A 13,539-nucleotide genomic window follows, 5' to 3' on the forward strand; every position below is an offset into this window, starting at 1 on the left:
TTTTTTAAATCTACAGCACCCAATATTTCCAGGCAGTCTCTCATCCAGATGGTAGCCAGGTCCAACCCTGTGTGGCTTCTGAGAGCAGATAAAATCAGGCTGGTTGGCTGTTGACCAAAATCTAGAACTTTTTGAGTGCTGAGATTATACCACAAGTGGAAAATTCCACACCTGAATTCCTATGATGGATATCAATCAAAACACAGGCACAAAAATGGTCACTTGGCCTAGGGGTTAAGATGTTGATTAGGATGCCATACCCTACATTAATGTTCCTGCGTACAATTCCCTGCTCCAGCACCTGATCCGAGCTTCCTGCTGGTGCGGATTCCAGGGGATGGGGGCAGGCAGCAATCTTGATTTATGTAGGTGGGCTCCTGTATGTGGGAGAGCCGGGTTGAGTTCTTGGCTCACAGCTTCGGACCAGCCTGGTCCCAGTCATCGCATGCCTTTGCAGCATGAACTCACAGTTGGGAAAGCTCTGTCTCTCTCCCTCCCTTGTCTCTCTGCCTCTTACATACATTTTTAAAAAATTAAAATGGAGGAGGCAGCACTGTGGCACAGAAGATTAGCACTATCATCCCATATGAATGCTGGTTCAAGTCATGGAATCCCACTTCTCATCCTGCACCCTGTGAATGTTCTTGAGAAAGCAGCAGCAGATGGCTGAAGTGCTTGGGACCCTGCCACCCATGTGGCAGACTAGGATGGGGTTCCAGGCTGCTGGCTTCAGCCTGACTCAGACCTGGCTGATATAGGCATTTGGGGAATGAACTGACCAGATGGAAGATCCCTCTCTCTCTCTTTCTGTTTGTCTCTCTGCCTCAATGCCTTTTAAATACAATGAAAATAAATAATAAAAATAAAGCTGTTTTTTTTAAATCCACAAGGGTATCACACTATTTACTTAGTATCTCCCAAAGCAAAAAGAAGACCTCAGCTTCCTTCATCTACAGTGTATCTTTTCCCTGTATGCCCAGTTTCCTGCATGCAAGCACATATGCAAAAGGCTAATAAAATGGTACATGTGCAGGCTGGCATGGCAATGGCAGATTTCCCGCATGGGACCAAGGCCTACATGCGTTACTCACTGATTTTTTTTTGTCTGTTTTTTGCTTATTCTGTGTTGTGTGGTGTAAATATGTTACTGAAAATATCAAAAGGACCTGCAGGTATCCCTTTGAGTAACAGTGAAAAGTAACAGGGGAAAATTTTATATTTATCTATAGCACAGAAAGGCAAGCTGTTGGAGAAACTAGACATCAGTGTAAGAGTGAAATATCTTTTTTTTAATTTTTATTTATTTATTTGAAAGGCAGAGCTACAGAGAGGCTGAAGCGTGCACACACACACACATACAAAGAGAGAGAGAGAGGTGTCTTCCATCCACTGGTTCATTCCCCAAATGGCAACAGTGGCCAAAGCTGGGTTGGTTGAAAGCCAGGAGCTTCTTCTGGGTCTTCCACATGGGTGCAAGGGCCTAAGGACTTGGGCTATCTTCTACTGCTTTCCCAGGCCATAGCAGAGCTCTGGATCAGAAGTAGAGCAGCCAGAACTCGAACCGATGCCCATATGGGATGCTGGTACTGCAGGCGGTGACTTTACCCGCTGTACCACAGCACTGGCCCCATCAAGTGAAACATCTTTTTTTTTAAATAAATCTTTTTTTTATTATTTTATTTGACAGATAGAGTTAGACAGTGAGAGAGAGACAGAGAGAAAGGCCTTCCGTTGGTTCACCCCCCAAATGGCCACCACAGCCAGAGCTACGCCGATCCGAAGCCAGGAGCCAGGAGCCTCCTCCAAGTCTCCTATGCAGGTGCAGGGGCCCAAGCACTTGGGCCATCCTCCACTGCCTTCCCGGGCCACAGCAGAGAGCTGGACTGAAAGAGGAGCAACTAAGACTAGAACCTGCGCCCATATGGGATGCCAGCGCCACAGGCGGAGGATTAACCAAGTGAGCCACAGCACCAGCTCCCCCAGTGAAACATCTTTTAGAAGAGTGTGTTGTTGAAATGACCCCCACATATGACCAAAAGAAACAGGAGAAACTATTGACGTTCAGTGCTGAAAGTGATGATATGAAGTTAATGAAAAATAGAAAAACACTGCACTGGAGCTAGCACTGTGATGTAGTGGGTAAAGCTTCCACCTGCAGTGCCAGCATCCCATATGGGCACCAGTTCGAGTCTCGGCTGTTCCACATCTGATCCAGCTCTCTGCTATGGCCTGGGAAAGTAGTGGAAGATGGCCCAAGTCCTGTACCCTCGTGGGAGACCTGGAAGAAGCTCCTGGCTTTGGACTGGACCAGCTTTGGCCATTGCTGCCATTTGGGAAGTGAACCAACGGATAGAAGACCTCTCTCTCGCTCTCTGCCTCAGTCTCTCTGTAGCTCTGCCTTTCAAATAAATAAATCTTTTTTAAAAAGAAGAAAAACACTGCACAAAGTTAAAAATTAAGATGTTGATCATTGTTGAAAAAGTGGATCTGCCATTGTTGCAGTAAACACCTGCCACTTGTACAGTATGCTGAGCATGTAACAGCAAAGGTCTGTCACACTATACTGAAAAACCAAAGGGAGCTGTGCATGTTCAACAGGCTGGTTGCAGAAATTTAAGAAAAGACAAGGTATTCAGGGCCGGCGCTGTGGCACAGTGGGTTAATGCCCTGACCTGAAGCTCTGGCTTCCCATATGTGCACCAGTTCGAGTCCTGGCTGCTCCGCGTCCAATCTAGCTCTCTGCTATGGCCTGGGAAAGTAGTAGAAGATGGCCCAAGTCCTTGAGACCCTGCACCTGCATCGGAGACTTGGAAGAAGCTCCTGGCTCCTGCCTTCGGATCAGCACAGCTCCGGCTGTTGTGGCCAATTTGGGAGTGAACCATCAGATGGAAGACACTCACTCTCTCTCTCTCTCTCTCTCTCTCTCTCTCTCTCTCTCTCTCTCCCTCCCTCCCTCCCTCTCCTCTCTCTGTGTAACTCTGACTTTCAGATAAATAAATAAATCTTTTAAAAAAAAGAAAAGGCATTCATTTTTTGTTGGTGATAAAGTATCTGCTGATAAAGAAGCAAGAGAAAGATTCATTAACCAGTTTGCTAAAGTCGCCATTGATGAAAATCTGTCACCAGGACGAGTCTGTAATGCTGATGAAACACTTTTTTTGTGTTATTGCCCCAGAAAAGCTCTGACTACAGCTGATGAAACAGCCTCTGCAGGAATTCAGGATGCAAAGGACTGCATAACTGGGATGTGCTAATGCAGCAGGCACAGCTGTAAACTTGCTGTGATAGGCAAAAGCTTGCTTCCTCACACTTTTGAAAGAATGAATTTCTTACCAATGCATTATTGTGGTTTTAGATCATCAGGTTTTGGATCAGGAATGTCTTTTCTGATTGATTTCATAAGCATTTCGTACCAACATCTTATGTTCATTGCAAGGAAGCTGAACTAGATGATGACTGCAAGATTTGTTTTTCCTTGAAAACTGTCCTGCTCATCCTGCAGCTGAAATTCTCATAAAAACTAATGTTTAGGGGCAGATGTTCGACACAGTGTTAAGGTGCTTTGGGGTAAAAAAAAAATGCTTTAGGGTACCTGCATCCCATTTAGGAGTGCCTGGTTTGGAGTCCTGACTTTTTTTCCAATTCCAGCTTCCTACTAACTCACACCCTGGGAGACACCAGGTGATGATTCAAGTAGTTGCGTCCCTGACACCCATGTGGGAAGCACAGATTGGGTTCCAAGCTCCTAGCTTTGGCCTAGCCCAGCCCTAGCTATTGTAGTCTTTTGTGGAGTGAACTAATGGATGGGAGATCTCTCTCTCTCTTTCTCTCTCTCTCTCTCTCTCTCGATCTTTCTCTCTCTCTCTCTTTCTCCCCCCCCCATCATGCATCTTTCAAATTAAAATTTTAAAAATAGTGATGATTCCTGCAAAATTTAAATATATATTAGCACTGTTTTGAACAACATACTAGAAACAGTGAACAGAGGTGTGGATCTGGCAGGTTTTCGAAGGGAGTATCTTCCTAGTCCATCAGTAAGTTAAAAGAAGTGAATATCAAAGTTTTTAGCACCGATAATGAGGCTGCATTGTTCATTATTAGCCAATGATGAAATAGCCTAATTGGTTCTGAATGTCGTGGTACTAATGCTGAAGGTGATGGTAATGCTGCAGAAACCAGGCCTATAGGCAACATAGTAAAAGTGTGACAGGCTTATTGAAGGACGAGAGCTGTGTGCATTCACAACAAAGCAAGATATTATGTCAGTTTATAAAATGAAGTCAAAAGCCATTATTAATGAGGCAGATGACTCTGAAGGAAACACTTTTAAAAGCCATCCAGCAGAATTCGTCATACCTAGAAAACCCACTTCCCAGTCCCTCGGTTGTTCTGATGTTTCTCCTCACTTAGAAAAACAAAATACTCATTCAGTGCATAATAGCTGCTTTGTCAAAATACAGCATCATAGGTGGGTACTGAAAGCCACCTGTTTGTTATTGCTGGTGATGCTGGTGTCCTGCCCAATCACCCTGAACATGTTATTTTTTTTCACTGTATTAATAGGGTCCCATATTTTTACTCTTACATATTTATTTATGAGGAAGTATAAGAAAGAGAATGATTGTTGGCCCCGGTGCTATAATGTGTGAAGCCAGCATCCCATGTGGGCACGAGTTCAAGTCCCATCTACTCCACTTTGGATCCAGCTCCTTAGTAATGTGCCTGGGAAAGAGCAGAAGGTGGCGCAAGTACTTGCACCCCTGCCACCCACGTGGGAGACTTGGATGGAGTTCCAGGCTTTTGGTTTCTGCTTGGCTCAGCCTCAGCCTTTGAAGCCATTTTGGAAGTAAACCAGCAGATGGAATATATCTATCTATTTCGCTCTCTCTCTCTCTCTCCCTCTCCCTCTCTCCCCCTTCCCCCTCCCTCTCCCTCTCTCTCTCTAACTGTGACATTCAAATAAATAAATGAATCTTTAAAAAAAAAAGTTTAGAGTCAGGAATGATAGTGATTCCAAACAACCACATGGTTGGCTGAGATAGTGACACCTTCACTTTCTGGTGGCTCAGTGCACACAAACCTTGTTTCATACACAAAAATATTTCAAAATATTAAATTACATTCAGGCTATGTGTATAAGGTATGTAAGAAACATAAATGAATTTCATGTTTAGACTGGGGCCCAACCCCCAAGATAGCTCTTTACGTATGTGCAAATATTCCAAAATACCAAAAACATTTCCAGTCTTGAATAAAAGATATTCAGCCTATGGCACTAGAAACCTATATACTGTACTTCCAGTCTCTGTGACTGGTGTCCCCATAAGTCAAGTCATCCATGCTGAGAGCCTGGGCACTAATTCTAACCACCACATCTACCTAACTCCCCAGAATCTAGTTGATTGCAAGAACATGATGGTCTTGACTACAAGTAACAAAGCAAGTAGATGTGAGATAGGACTATTCCAAGATTAGTTAATTCTTTGAGAACATCAAAACGGATATTATCCTCTCTAGACTCAGACTTAAGTGGAACAACATGGCTAAAAGTACTCATTATGGTGCCTCCCTCCAGAAAATAGTAAAGAAAATTAAAGCTAGCCAGTACCCCAAGTACCTTTCTCTCTGTCTCTCTCTCTCTCTCTAACTCTGCCTGTCCAAAAAAAAAAAAAAAAAAGGCATTAATAGAGGCATTCATAGAGGCTCTATTCTTTTATCTAGTTACCTCCCGAAGCCCCACCCATCACCTAATACCATCCTAATGAATGCTAGAGTTCAACCTGGGAGTTTTGGGGGATACAACATGCAGTTCAAAACAGATTGATCAGTTTTTTCTGTTGTTTAAACTTAGTGACACAATAATGCTAGCAATATTGCAGTGGATAATAAACCAGTGGACAGTTTTTAATTCAGAAAATATGAGGGTACTCTAAAATGTTCATGGAAAATGGCATTAAATGTTTTTATTTAACTGAAAGTCAGAAACAAACTTCTCCATTGGTTCACTCCCCAAAATGCCTGCAACAGCTAAGGCTGGGCCAGGCTAAAGCCAGGAAGCTAGAACTCAAGTAAGGTCTCATATATGTGACAGGAACCCAAGTACTTGAGCCATCATTCCTGCCTCCCAAGGTGCACAGTATGAGGAAGCTGGAACGGAGACTCAAATACAGGCACTCTGATATGGGATGCAGGTGTCCCAGTCAGCATCTTAACCACTGTGCCAACTGCCCACCACTGGAAAGTACCTCATGCATAGTTTTCCCATAATATGCATTTTCATGAACTTTTTGAAGAGCCTTCATATTTTATAATTCTATTTTTCCACAGCTTTTTGAAATGTCCTCACCTGAGGTGCCTACCATGTGCCAGGCATTTTTTCTGGCACTAAGTCTTAGGGATATAGAACAAAACAAGCAAAACTCCCTGCCTTTGCGGAGCTTATATTCTTACATGAGGTTGAGGATCAGCCAGTAAGCAAAATAAATAGTAAGTATGTGTATCCATATTATGATGATAACAAAAGAGAAAGATAGGGCAGGTATGGGGTAGAGGTGTAGGGTGACAGCTACAGCATAAAGGAGAGAAGAGGGCTATGTTTTAGGAGGATCAGAGAAGCCTCCTTTAGAGAGATGACATTTGAACATTGACCTCAGTGGAATAAAAGAGAAAGCTGTAAGACCATTTAAGAGAAAATGTTTCAGGCAAAAGAATAGGACGGTTAATGGCTCGAGGTGCTCTCAGCATTTTCAAGGAAGAAGACATTGTGGCTAACAGACTAAATGAGTGAGAGAGAGGGAGGAGATGAAGTTGGGCAGGTGGCCAGGGACAGAAGATTCAGGAGCTTTGCTGAAAATAGTCCAGTAGCCTGGAGTGACATGTGGGGTGCGATTTTGTTTTCTTCTATTCATTAAGATGGAAGAAAATCCAGCATGTGTGTATGCTCTTGGGAATGATCCAGTAAAGAAGGGGAATTGTAGAAGGCAAAAGAGCAGAAAGATTTGCTTGAAGTCATGAATTTGAGTAGGCAAGAGGAGAGCAGCTGGCCCCAGGCGGAAGCACAGCCAGTTCAGCCACAGTACTGTAAGTGGGGAGGCAAATGCAGGCACAGTGTAGGTAGGTGAGTAAGTGTGGCTAGCAGTAAGAGCTTGTGGAATGAAGTGCTCTTTGGATTGCTTTTATTTTCTGAGTAGAATAGGAAAGCAAGGTCATCAGCAGAGAGTAAGGACAGGAAAGAAACGTTGGAGCTTCAAAGAGAAAAGAAAATGTATAAAATGGCATAATGATAATGTGTAATCAAACAGTCACATGAGTGTTCTCATCCTCAGTTAGAGTGGCTTTGCCCTGAGCATGTCCAAACAAGTGTGATCTGTTAGTCCCCTGAAAGAAGCAGTAAGACCAGAATAACTGTGAAAATTAATATGCTGCCTATAGTTTGAAGTAGTTTGTGTGCCTGACTTAACTGAATTTGGGGATTCAACTGCTCTCTAAGTTCTTATTCTTCATTCCTTTTATACCAGTTAAAAGTTACTACAACCTTGCTTCAGCCTGCAGTTAAAATCGTCATCTTCGATGTCATTATTCATTGTTTTAAGAATTATTTCATTGGTTGGAAAGGCAGAGTCACAGAGGGAGGGAGGGAAGAAGGGAGAGAGGAAGAGAGCGAGGGGAGAGAGAGAAAGAGAACACCTTTCATCTGCTGATTCACTCCCCAAATGGCTGCGACAGCCCGGGCTTGGCCAGTCCAAAACCAGGAGCCTGGAATTCCATCTGGGTCTCCCATATGAGTGACAGGGACTCAAGCACTTGAGCTATCCTCCAGTACTTTCCCAGGTGCATTAGCAGGGAGCTGGATAGGAAGTGGAGCAGCAGGGACTCAAACTGGTACCATATAGGATGCTTGTATTGCAGGCAGCAGCTTAACCCATTGTACCACAATGCCGACCCCTTCAGTGCCATTTGTACTTGTTTGTTGTGTGTTTTAAAATCTTAAACAGCTTAAAATATCAGTAGTGTTGAAATACATAATGCTTTTTATTACATATTCACAGATATACTTAATTGCACATTCCATTCTTTTGTTGCTGTCAACAAAAGACTTTATAAACAATGATATGGAGTAGACTTAGTTTGTTCTAAAAATGATGGTAGAATGAGACTGATTCATTGTACCACCTGGAAATAAGAAATAGAGTTGAGCCATATCAAAAGAAAACTGTAGGGCAATGTTTTGTAGCTGCAGAAAATGAAGGCCAAACCTGGGTAGTAATAATGAGGAGGAATGGGTTTGATCTGAACTTCTGGGTAGCCATAGAAGGGGTTCATGTGGGAAAGAACTATGGGAAAGAGAGGAAGTGGGTTCCATAAAGAGAGATTCGGCTCAAGAATGATAAGCAGAGTAAATGTTATGGAAGGTGGTGAAAGAGAAGGGACTTATACTAAAGAAAGTTGTGATTCACTGAGATCATTCTAGCTCTTGCATGGAGAGTAAGAACTCAATAACCTGCAGCTGCCTGCAGTTCTCTACAGTTCCCAGGGGTCACCTCAGCATAGAACATGAGCCAGAATAGAGAAAGGAGAGTCTCATGCTTTTCTTTTTGTGTATACAGATGATCATTGTGGATTTGCTAGTGCTTCCGTACTTGTAAGGATTTTTGGGTTGATACATATTATTTTTACTTCAACAGCAATATATTTATTTTAATATATGTAGAAAGAATATATTTGGCACATGAAATCTGTGATTTCAAAGATCTGATTGTTTAAGATAAGAATGGAATAGGTGGGGCTGGCACTGTGACATAGTGGGTAAGGCCACTGCCTGCAGTGCCGGCATCCCATATGGATGCCAGTTTGAGTCCTAGCTGCTCCACTTCTGATCTAGCTCTCTGCTATGGCCTGGGAAAACAGTACAAGGTGGCTGAAATCCTTGGGTCCCTGCATCCGTGTGGGAGACCCAGAGGAAGCTCCTGGCTCTTGGCTACAGATCAGCCCAGCTCCAGCCATTGTGGCCATTTGGGGAGTGAACTAGCAGATGAAAGACCTCTCTCTCTCTCTCTCTCTCTCTCTGTCTCTGTCTCTCTGCCTCTACCTCTATGTAACTCTGCCTTTCAAATAAATAAATTTAATTTAAAAAAGAATGGAGTAGGTATTACATTTTTATGAAAAGTGAACCAATTTAAAAGCATATATAAAGCAAGTGAAATAGGATGGTATTATTAAAATGACAAAAACTTCATACAACTGAACTTGTCTAGGGCATGGGTTGAATATTTTTTTAAGAGAATATGATAGAAGCCTGCTAAATATTCTGTTAATGTAATTCTCTTTCTTTTCATAGCTGGGCTTTGCAGATCTAAACCTGGCAGAATTTGCTGGATCAGGAAATACCACTCGGCGCTGTTTACTGGAAGGCTATGATACCAAAAATACAAGACAGGATAACTCCATTCTTAAAGTAAGCACATTTCAAGATTTCCTTTTCAACAAATGAGATTCCCTGCCTTCAAATAAGCATGAATGGGGTGGGGATTTAGCCTTCGAGTTAAGACACCTATATACCACATCGTTGTGCGTGGGTTTGATTTCTGGCTCCAGCTCCTTATCCAGCTTTCTACTAATGCAGACCCAGGGAAGGCAGCAGTGATGGTTCAAATGATTGGTGTCTTGCTACCCAAATGGGAGACCTGGACTGAGTTCCTGGCCCCTGACTTCAGCCTGGCCCAGCCCCAGATGTTGCAACCATATGGAGAGTGAACCGGTGCATGAAAGAGCTCTCGCTCGCTCGCTCGCTTGCTCTCTCTCCCTCCCTATCCCCCCTCCCTCTCCCTCTCTTTAACTCTATCTTTAATATAAGTAAGTAAGTAAATAAATAAATAACTTTTTTTTAAAATTAGGAAATAGGGACTGGTGTCTTGGTATCAGGTTAAGCTGCTACCTGCAACGCCAACATCAGAGCACTTATTCTAGTCCTGATTGCTCCACTTCCAATCTAGTTCCCCACTGATGTACCTGGAAAGGCAACAGAAGATGGCCAAAATTCTTGGGCTCCTGCCACCCATGTGGAAGACCTGGATGGAGTTTCTGGCTCCTGCCTTTGGCTTGACCCAGTCCTGAACATTGTAGCCATTTGGGGAATGAACCAGCAGATGGAAAGTATTTCTTTCTGTGTCTCTGTCTCTGTCTGTCTGTCTGTCTCTCTCTCTCTCTCTCTCTGTTTTTCAAGTGAATAAATAAATCTTAAAGGAAGGAAATTAGGGTAAAAACTAATGAAATCTGAATAAAACTATGAGTTTTTAATTTTGAGAGAGACAGTGCTTCAAATCTGCTAGTTCACTCCCAAATGCCCATACTGGCCAGAACTGGGCCACGCCAAAGCCAGGAGCTAGGAACTCAGTCTAGGTCTCCCATGTTAGTAGCAGGAACCCAACTACTTGCTGCCTCTCAGGTCTACGTTAGCAGGAAACTAAAGACAAGAGCCAGAGCCAGATGTTAAACCCAGATAACGGGAACTTTTTGAAACACCCTTGAGCCATCAAAGACAAAAAGTGACTCAGTATTAAAATCATACACTGGGGCTGGCGCTGTGGCGTAGCAGGTAAAGCTGCCGCCTGCAGTGCCGGAATCCCGTATGGACGTCAGTTCGAGTCCAGGCTGCTCAACTTCCAATCCAGCTCTCTTTTGTAGCCTGAGAAAGCAGTGGAAGATGGCCCAAGTCCGTGGGCCCCTGTACCCACGTGGGAGACCCGGGAGAGGCTCCTGGCTCCTGGCTTTAGATCAGCACAGTTGCAGTCGTCATGACCATTTCAGGGAGTCAACCAGCAGATAGAAGACCTCTCTCTCGCTCTCTCGCTCTCTCGCTCTCTGCCTCTCCGTCTCTCTCTGTGTAACTCTGACTTTCAAATAAATAAATCAATCTTAAAAAAAAAAAACAAATCATACACTGACCACACCCCTGAAATATTTAGCCAGCTAGGGTGAAAACCTATCCCAATTACAGAAGCAGTGAAGAGAGCAAATGTTCCACTTTATGACCCTAAGGTGTTTCTCTTTAGTGCTTATTATTTACTTATTTGAAAGGCAGAGTCACAGAGAGGCTGCGGCAGAGAGAGATAAGTCTTCCACCCACAAGTTCACTCCCCAAATGGCAGCAACAGCTGGGGCTGACCTGGTCTGAAGCCAGGAGCCAGGAGCTTCCTCCAGGTCTCCTACACAGGGTTAGGGCCCAAAGACTTGGTCCATCTTCTACTGCTTTCCCAGGCCATAGCAGAGAGCTGAATAGGAAATGGAGCAGCCAGGACTTGAACCGGCACCCTTATGGGATGCCGGCACTGCAGCTTGGGGCTTTAACCCACTGCGCCACAGCGCCAGCCCCTGTATTTTTTAAACAAAAGGTAAAAACCACCTTTTCATCTCCTCCAACCCATTTCTTTATTCTACTTCATTACACAATTGCTTAAAAGCTTTGAGTTCTGTCTCCATCTGCTTCGGAGTGTTGTTCTGATGTTGGAAGCAAGATGTGGGGATCTACGAAAGAAGAAATGATGAGAAAAGTAGCACAGCAGATAGGTTTGGCATTGAAAGGGAAAAAGAAGAATAGTAGAGTCACTGGAGTGAAGAGATTTGAGTGGAGTAAGGTTATAGAAGAGACATCACAGCCATCAACTGGAAAACATGCAGGAATGTCCATAGCCTGCTTTATCCATTAAGATCATGAATTTAGGTAGACGTAGTCCTAGATTCAGACCTTTGTTCTGCCCTTTATCACTGTCTAATCCTGAAAAAGATCACGCCAACTCTCTGGACTTAAAGTGAAAGTGTTATTCTTTCATAGAAGTATCAAAGATTACATGAAATTATACCTGTGAACACAATAATATATAATATATAATGCATATATGACAGCTGCTTATGCCTGGTACGTATTGAATTCTCAAACTGTGATTGTTAATGTTATTGTTCCTGTTATTATTACTCCAATTAGGACGTGAAAAGGTCCTGTGGCTGCCTTTTAAATGGTGGTCAGCAGGTAAAGACAGGCAGCATTGCAGAAAGCATTCGAAGGTTCTAGCTGAAGGCTGGAAGCTTTCTGCTCTTAGAAGCCACCAGCAGGCATCCCTTGAAACATCCACATGGCAGGGTATAGGGAAACATTCAGGCATTTACACCCCAGAGGAATCTGGGAGTAAAGGCAGGGAAGCTGGATCAGCAAAGCCGCACACCCACAGGAAGGTGAGGTGAAGCATTCACTCTGCTTCCATCTTTTCCATTCTGATTTTTGCAATTATAAAGTTTTGACTCTTAAAAGTGATTTTTACTGTAGTTATACATCACTTAACAATGAAGATACATTCTGTTTAAGAATTATTTATGTATTTATTTATGTGAAAGAGTTACACAAAGAGAGAAGGAGAGGCAGAGAGAGAGACAGAGACAGAGAGAGGTCTTCCATCTGCTGGTTCACTCCCTAAATGACTGCAACAGCCAGAGCTGAGCTGATCCAAAGCCAGGAGCCAGGAGCTTCTTCCAGGTCTCCCACACGGGAACAGGGGCCCAAGGACTTGGGCCATCTTCTAATTGCTTTCCCAGGCCATAGCAGAGAGCTGGATCGGAAGTGGAGCAGCTGGGATACAAACCAGTGCCCATTTGGGATGCCAGCACTGCAAGTGGCAGCTTTACCCACTATGCCACAGTGCCGACCCAATACATTCTTTTAAAAAAAATATATATTTATTTGAAAGAGTTAGAGAGAGAGAAAGAGAGAACCTCCACCTGCTGGTTCATTTCCTAGATGGCTGCAACGTCCAGGACTGAGCCAGGCTGAAGTCAGGAGCTCCATTCAATTCTCCCACCAGGGTAGCAGGGCCCAGAACACTTGGGTTATCATCCACTGCTTTTTTCAGGCCATTAACAGGGAGCTGGTTCAGAAGTAGAGCAGCTGGGACATGAGCCTTCACCCCTATGGGATACAGGCGTCACAAGTGGCAGCTTTACCTTCTATGCCACAATGCCAGCTCTGAAAATATATTCTTGAAAACATCTTTAGGTGATTTTGTCGTTGTTACACAAACTGTGATGGCTACAACATCACCAGACGATCATCTTACAGGACCACCGTCCTGTACGCTTCTGTCACTGACCAAGACATCATCGTGCGGCATGAGACTGTGTATCTGAATAAAGGAATTCTTTCACATTAGACATAATCAGACTCAACAATCATTTTATTTAATGCTTTCTAAATAGAAAATATTAGATGTGGTGCTGTGAAAGCACAGATCAGCAGAACATGACTTCTGCTCTGAAATCTTTTATAATCTGATATTTCTTGTTCTTGTGTTTAGGTTTTAATAAGTATGCAGCTGATGTCTGGTGATCCATGTTTTAAAACGTAAGTTGATGCCCAAGAAATGGACTTTCTATCTGAAAATATAACAGAGCTTAGTTTCCTTAGATGTTTACAATACTATTTTGTAATGTTTACAGGTGAGTACCAGTGAAGGGGTAGTTCCTTTCCTGGGAGACTGACCTGACCCTCAAAGA

At 43.4% G+C, this 13,539-nt stretch overlaps 1 protein-coding gene across 1 annotated transcript in view; it reads left to right on the forward strand.

Moving 5' to 3' along the window:
* EEIG2 (EEIG family member 2) overlaps positions 1-13,539 on the forward strand; it is a 79,320-nt gene that overhangs the window by 36,644 nt on the left and 29,137 nt on the right. Inside the window, exons 4-5 of the mRNA XM_062191862.1 lie at positions 9,338-9,454; positions 13,341-13,387. Coding sequence (XP_062047846.1) covers positions 9,338-9,454; positions 13,341-13,387 — 164 coding nt within the window. The remainder of the gene's footprint in view (positions 1-9,337; positions 9,455-13,340; positions 13,388-13,539) is intronic.

This window comes from Lepus europaeus, chromosome 5 (genome assembly GCF_033115175.1).
Source record: "Lepus europaeus isolate LE1 chromosome 5, mLepTim1.pri, whole genome shotgun sequence".
Lineage (NCBI taxonomy): Eukaryota > Metazoa > Chordata > Mammalia > Lagomorpha > Leporidae > Lepus > Lepus europaeus.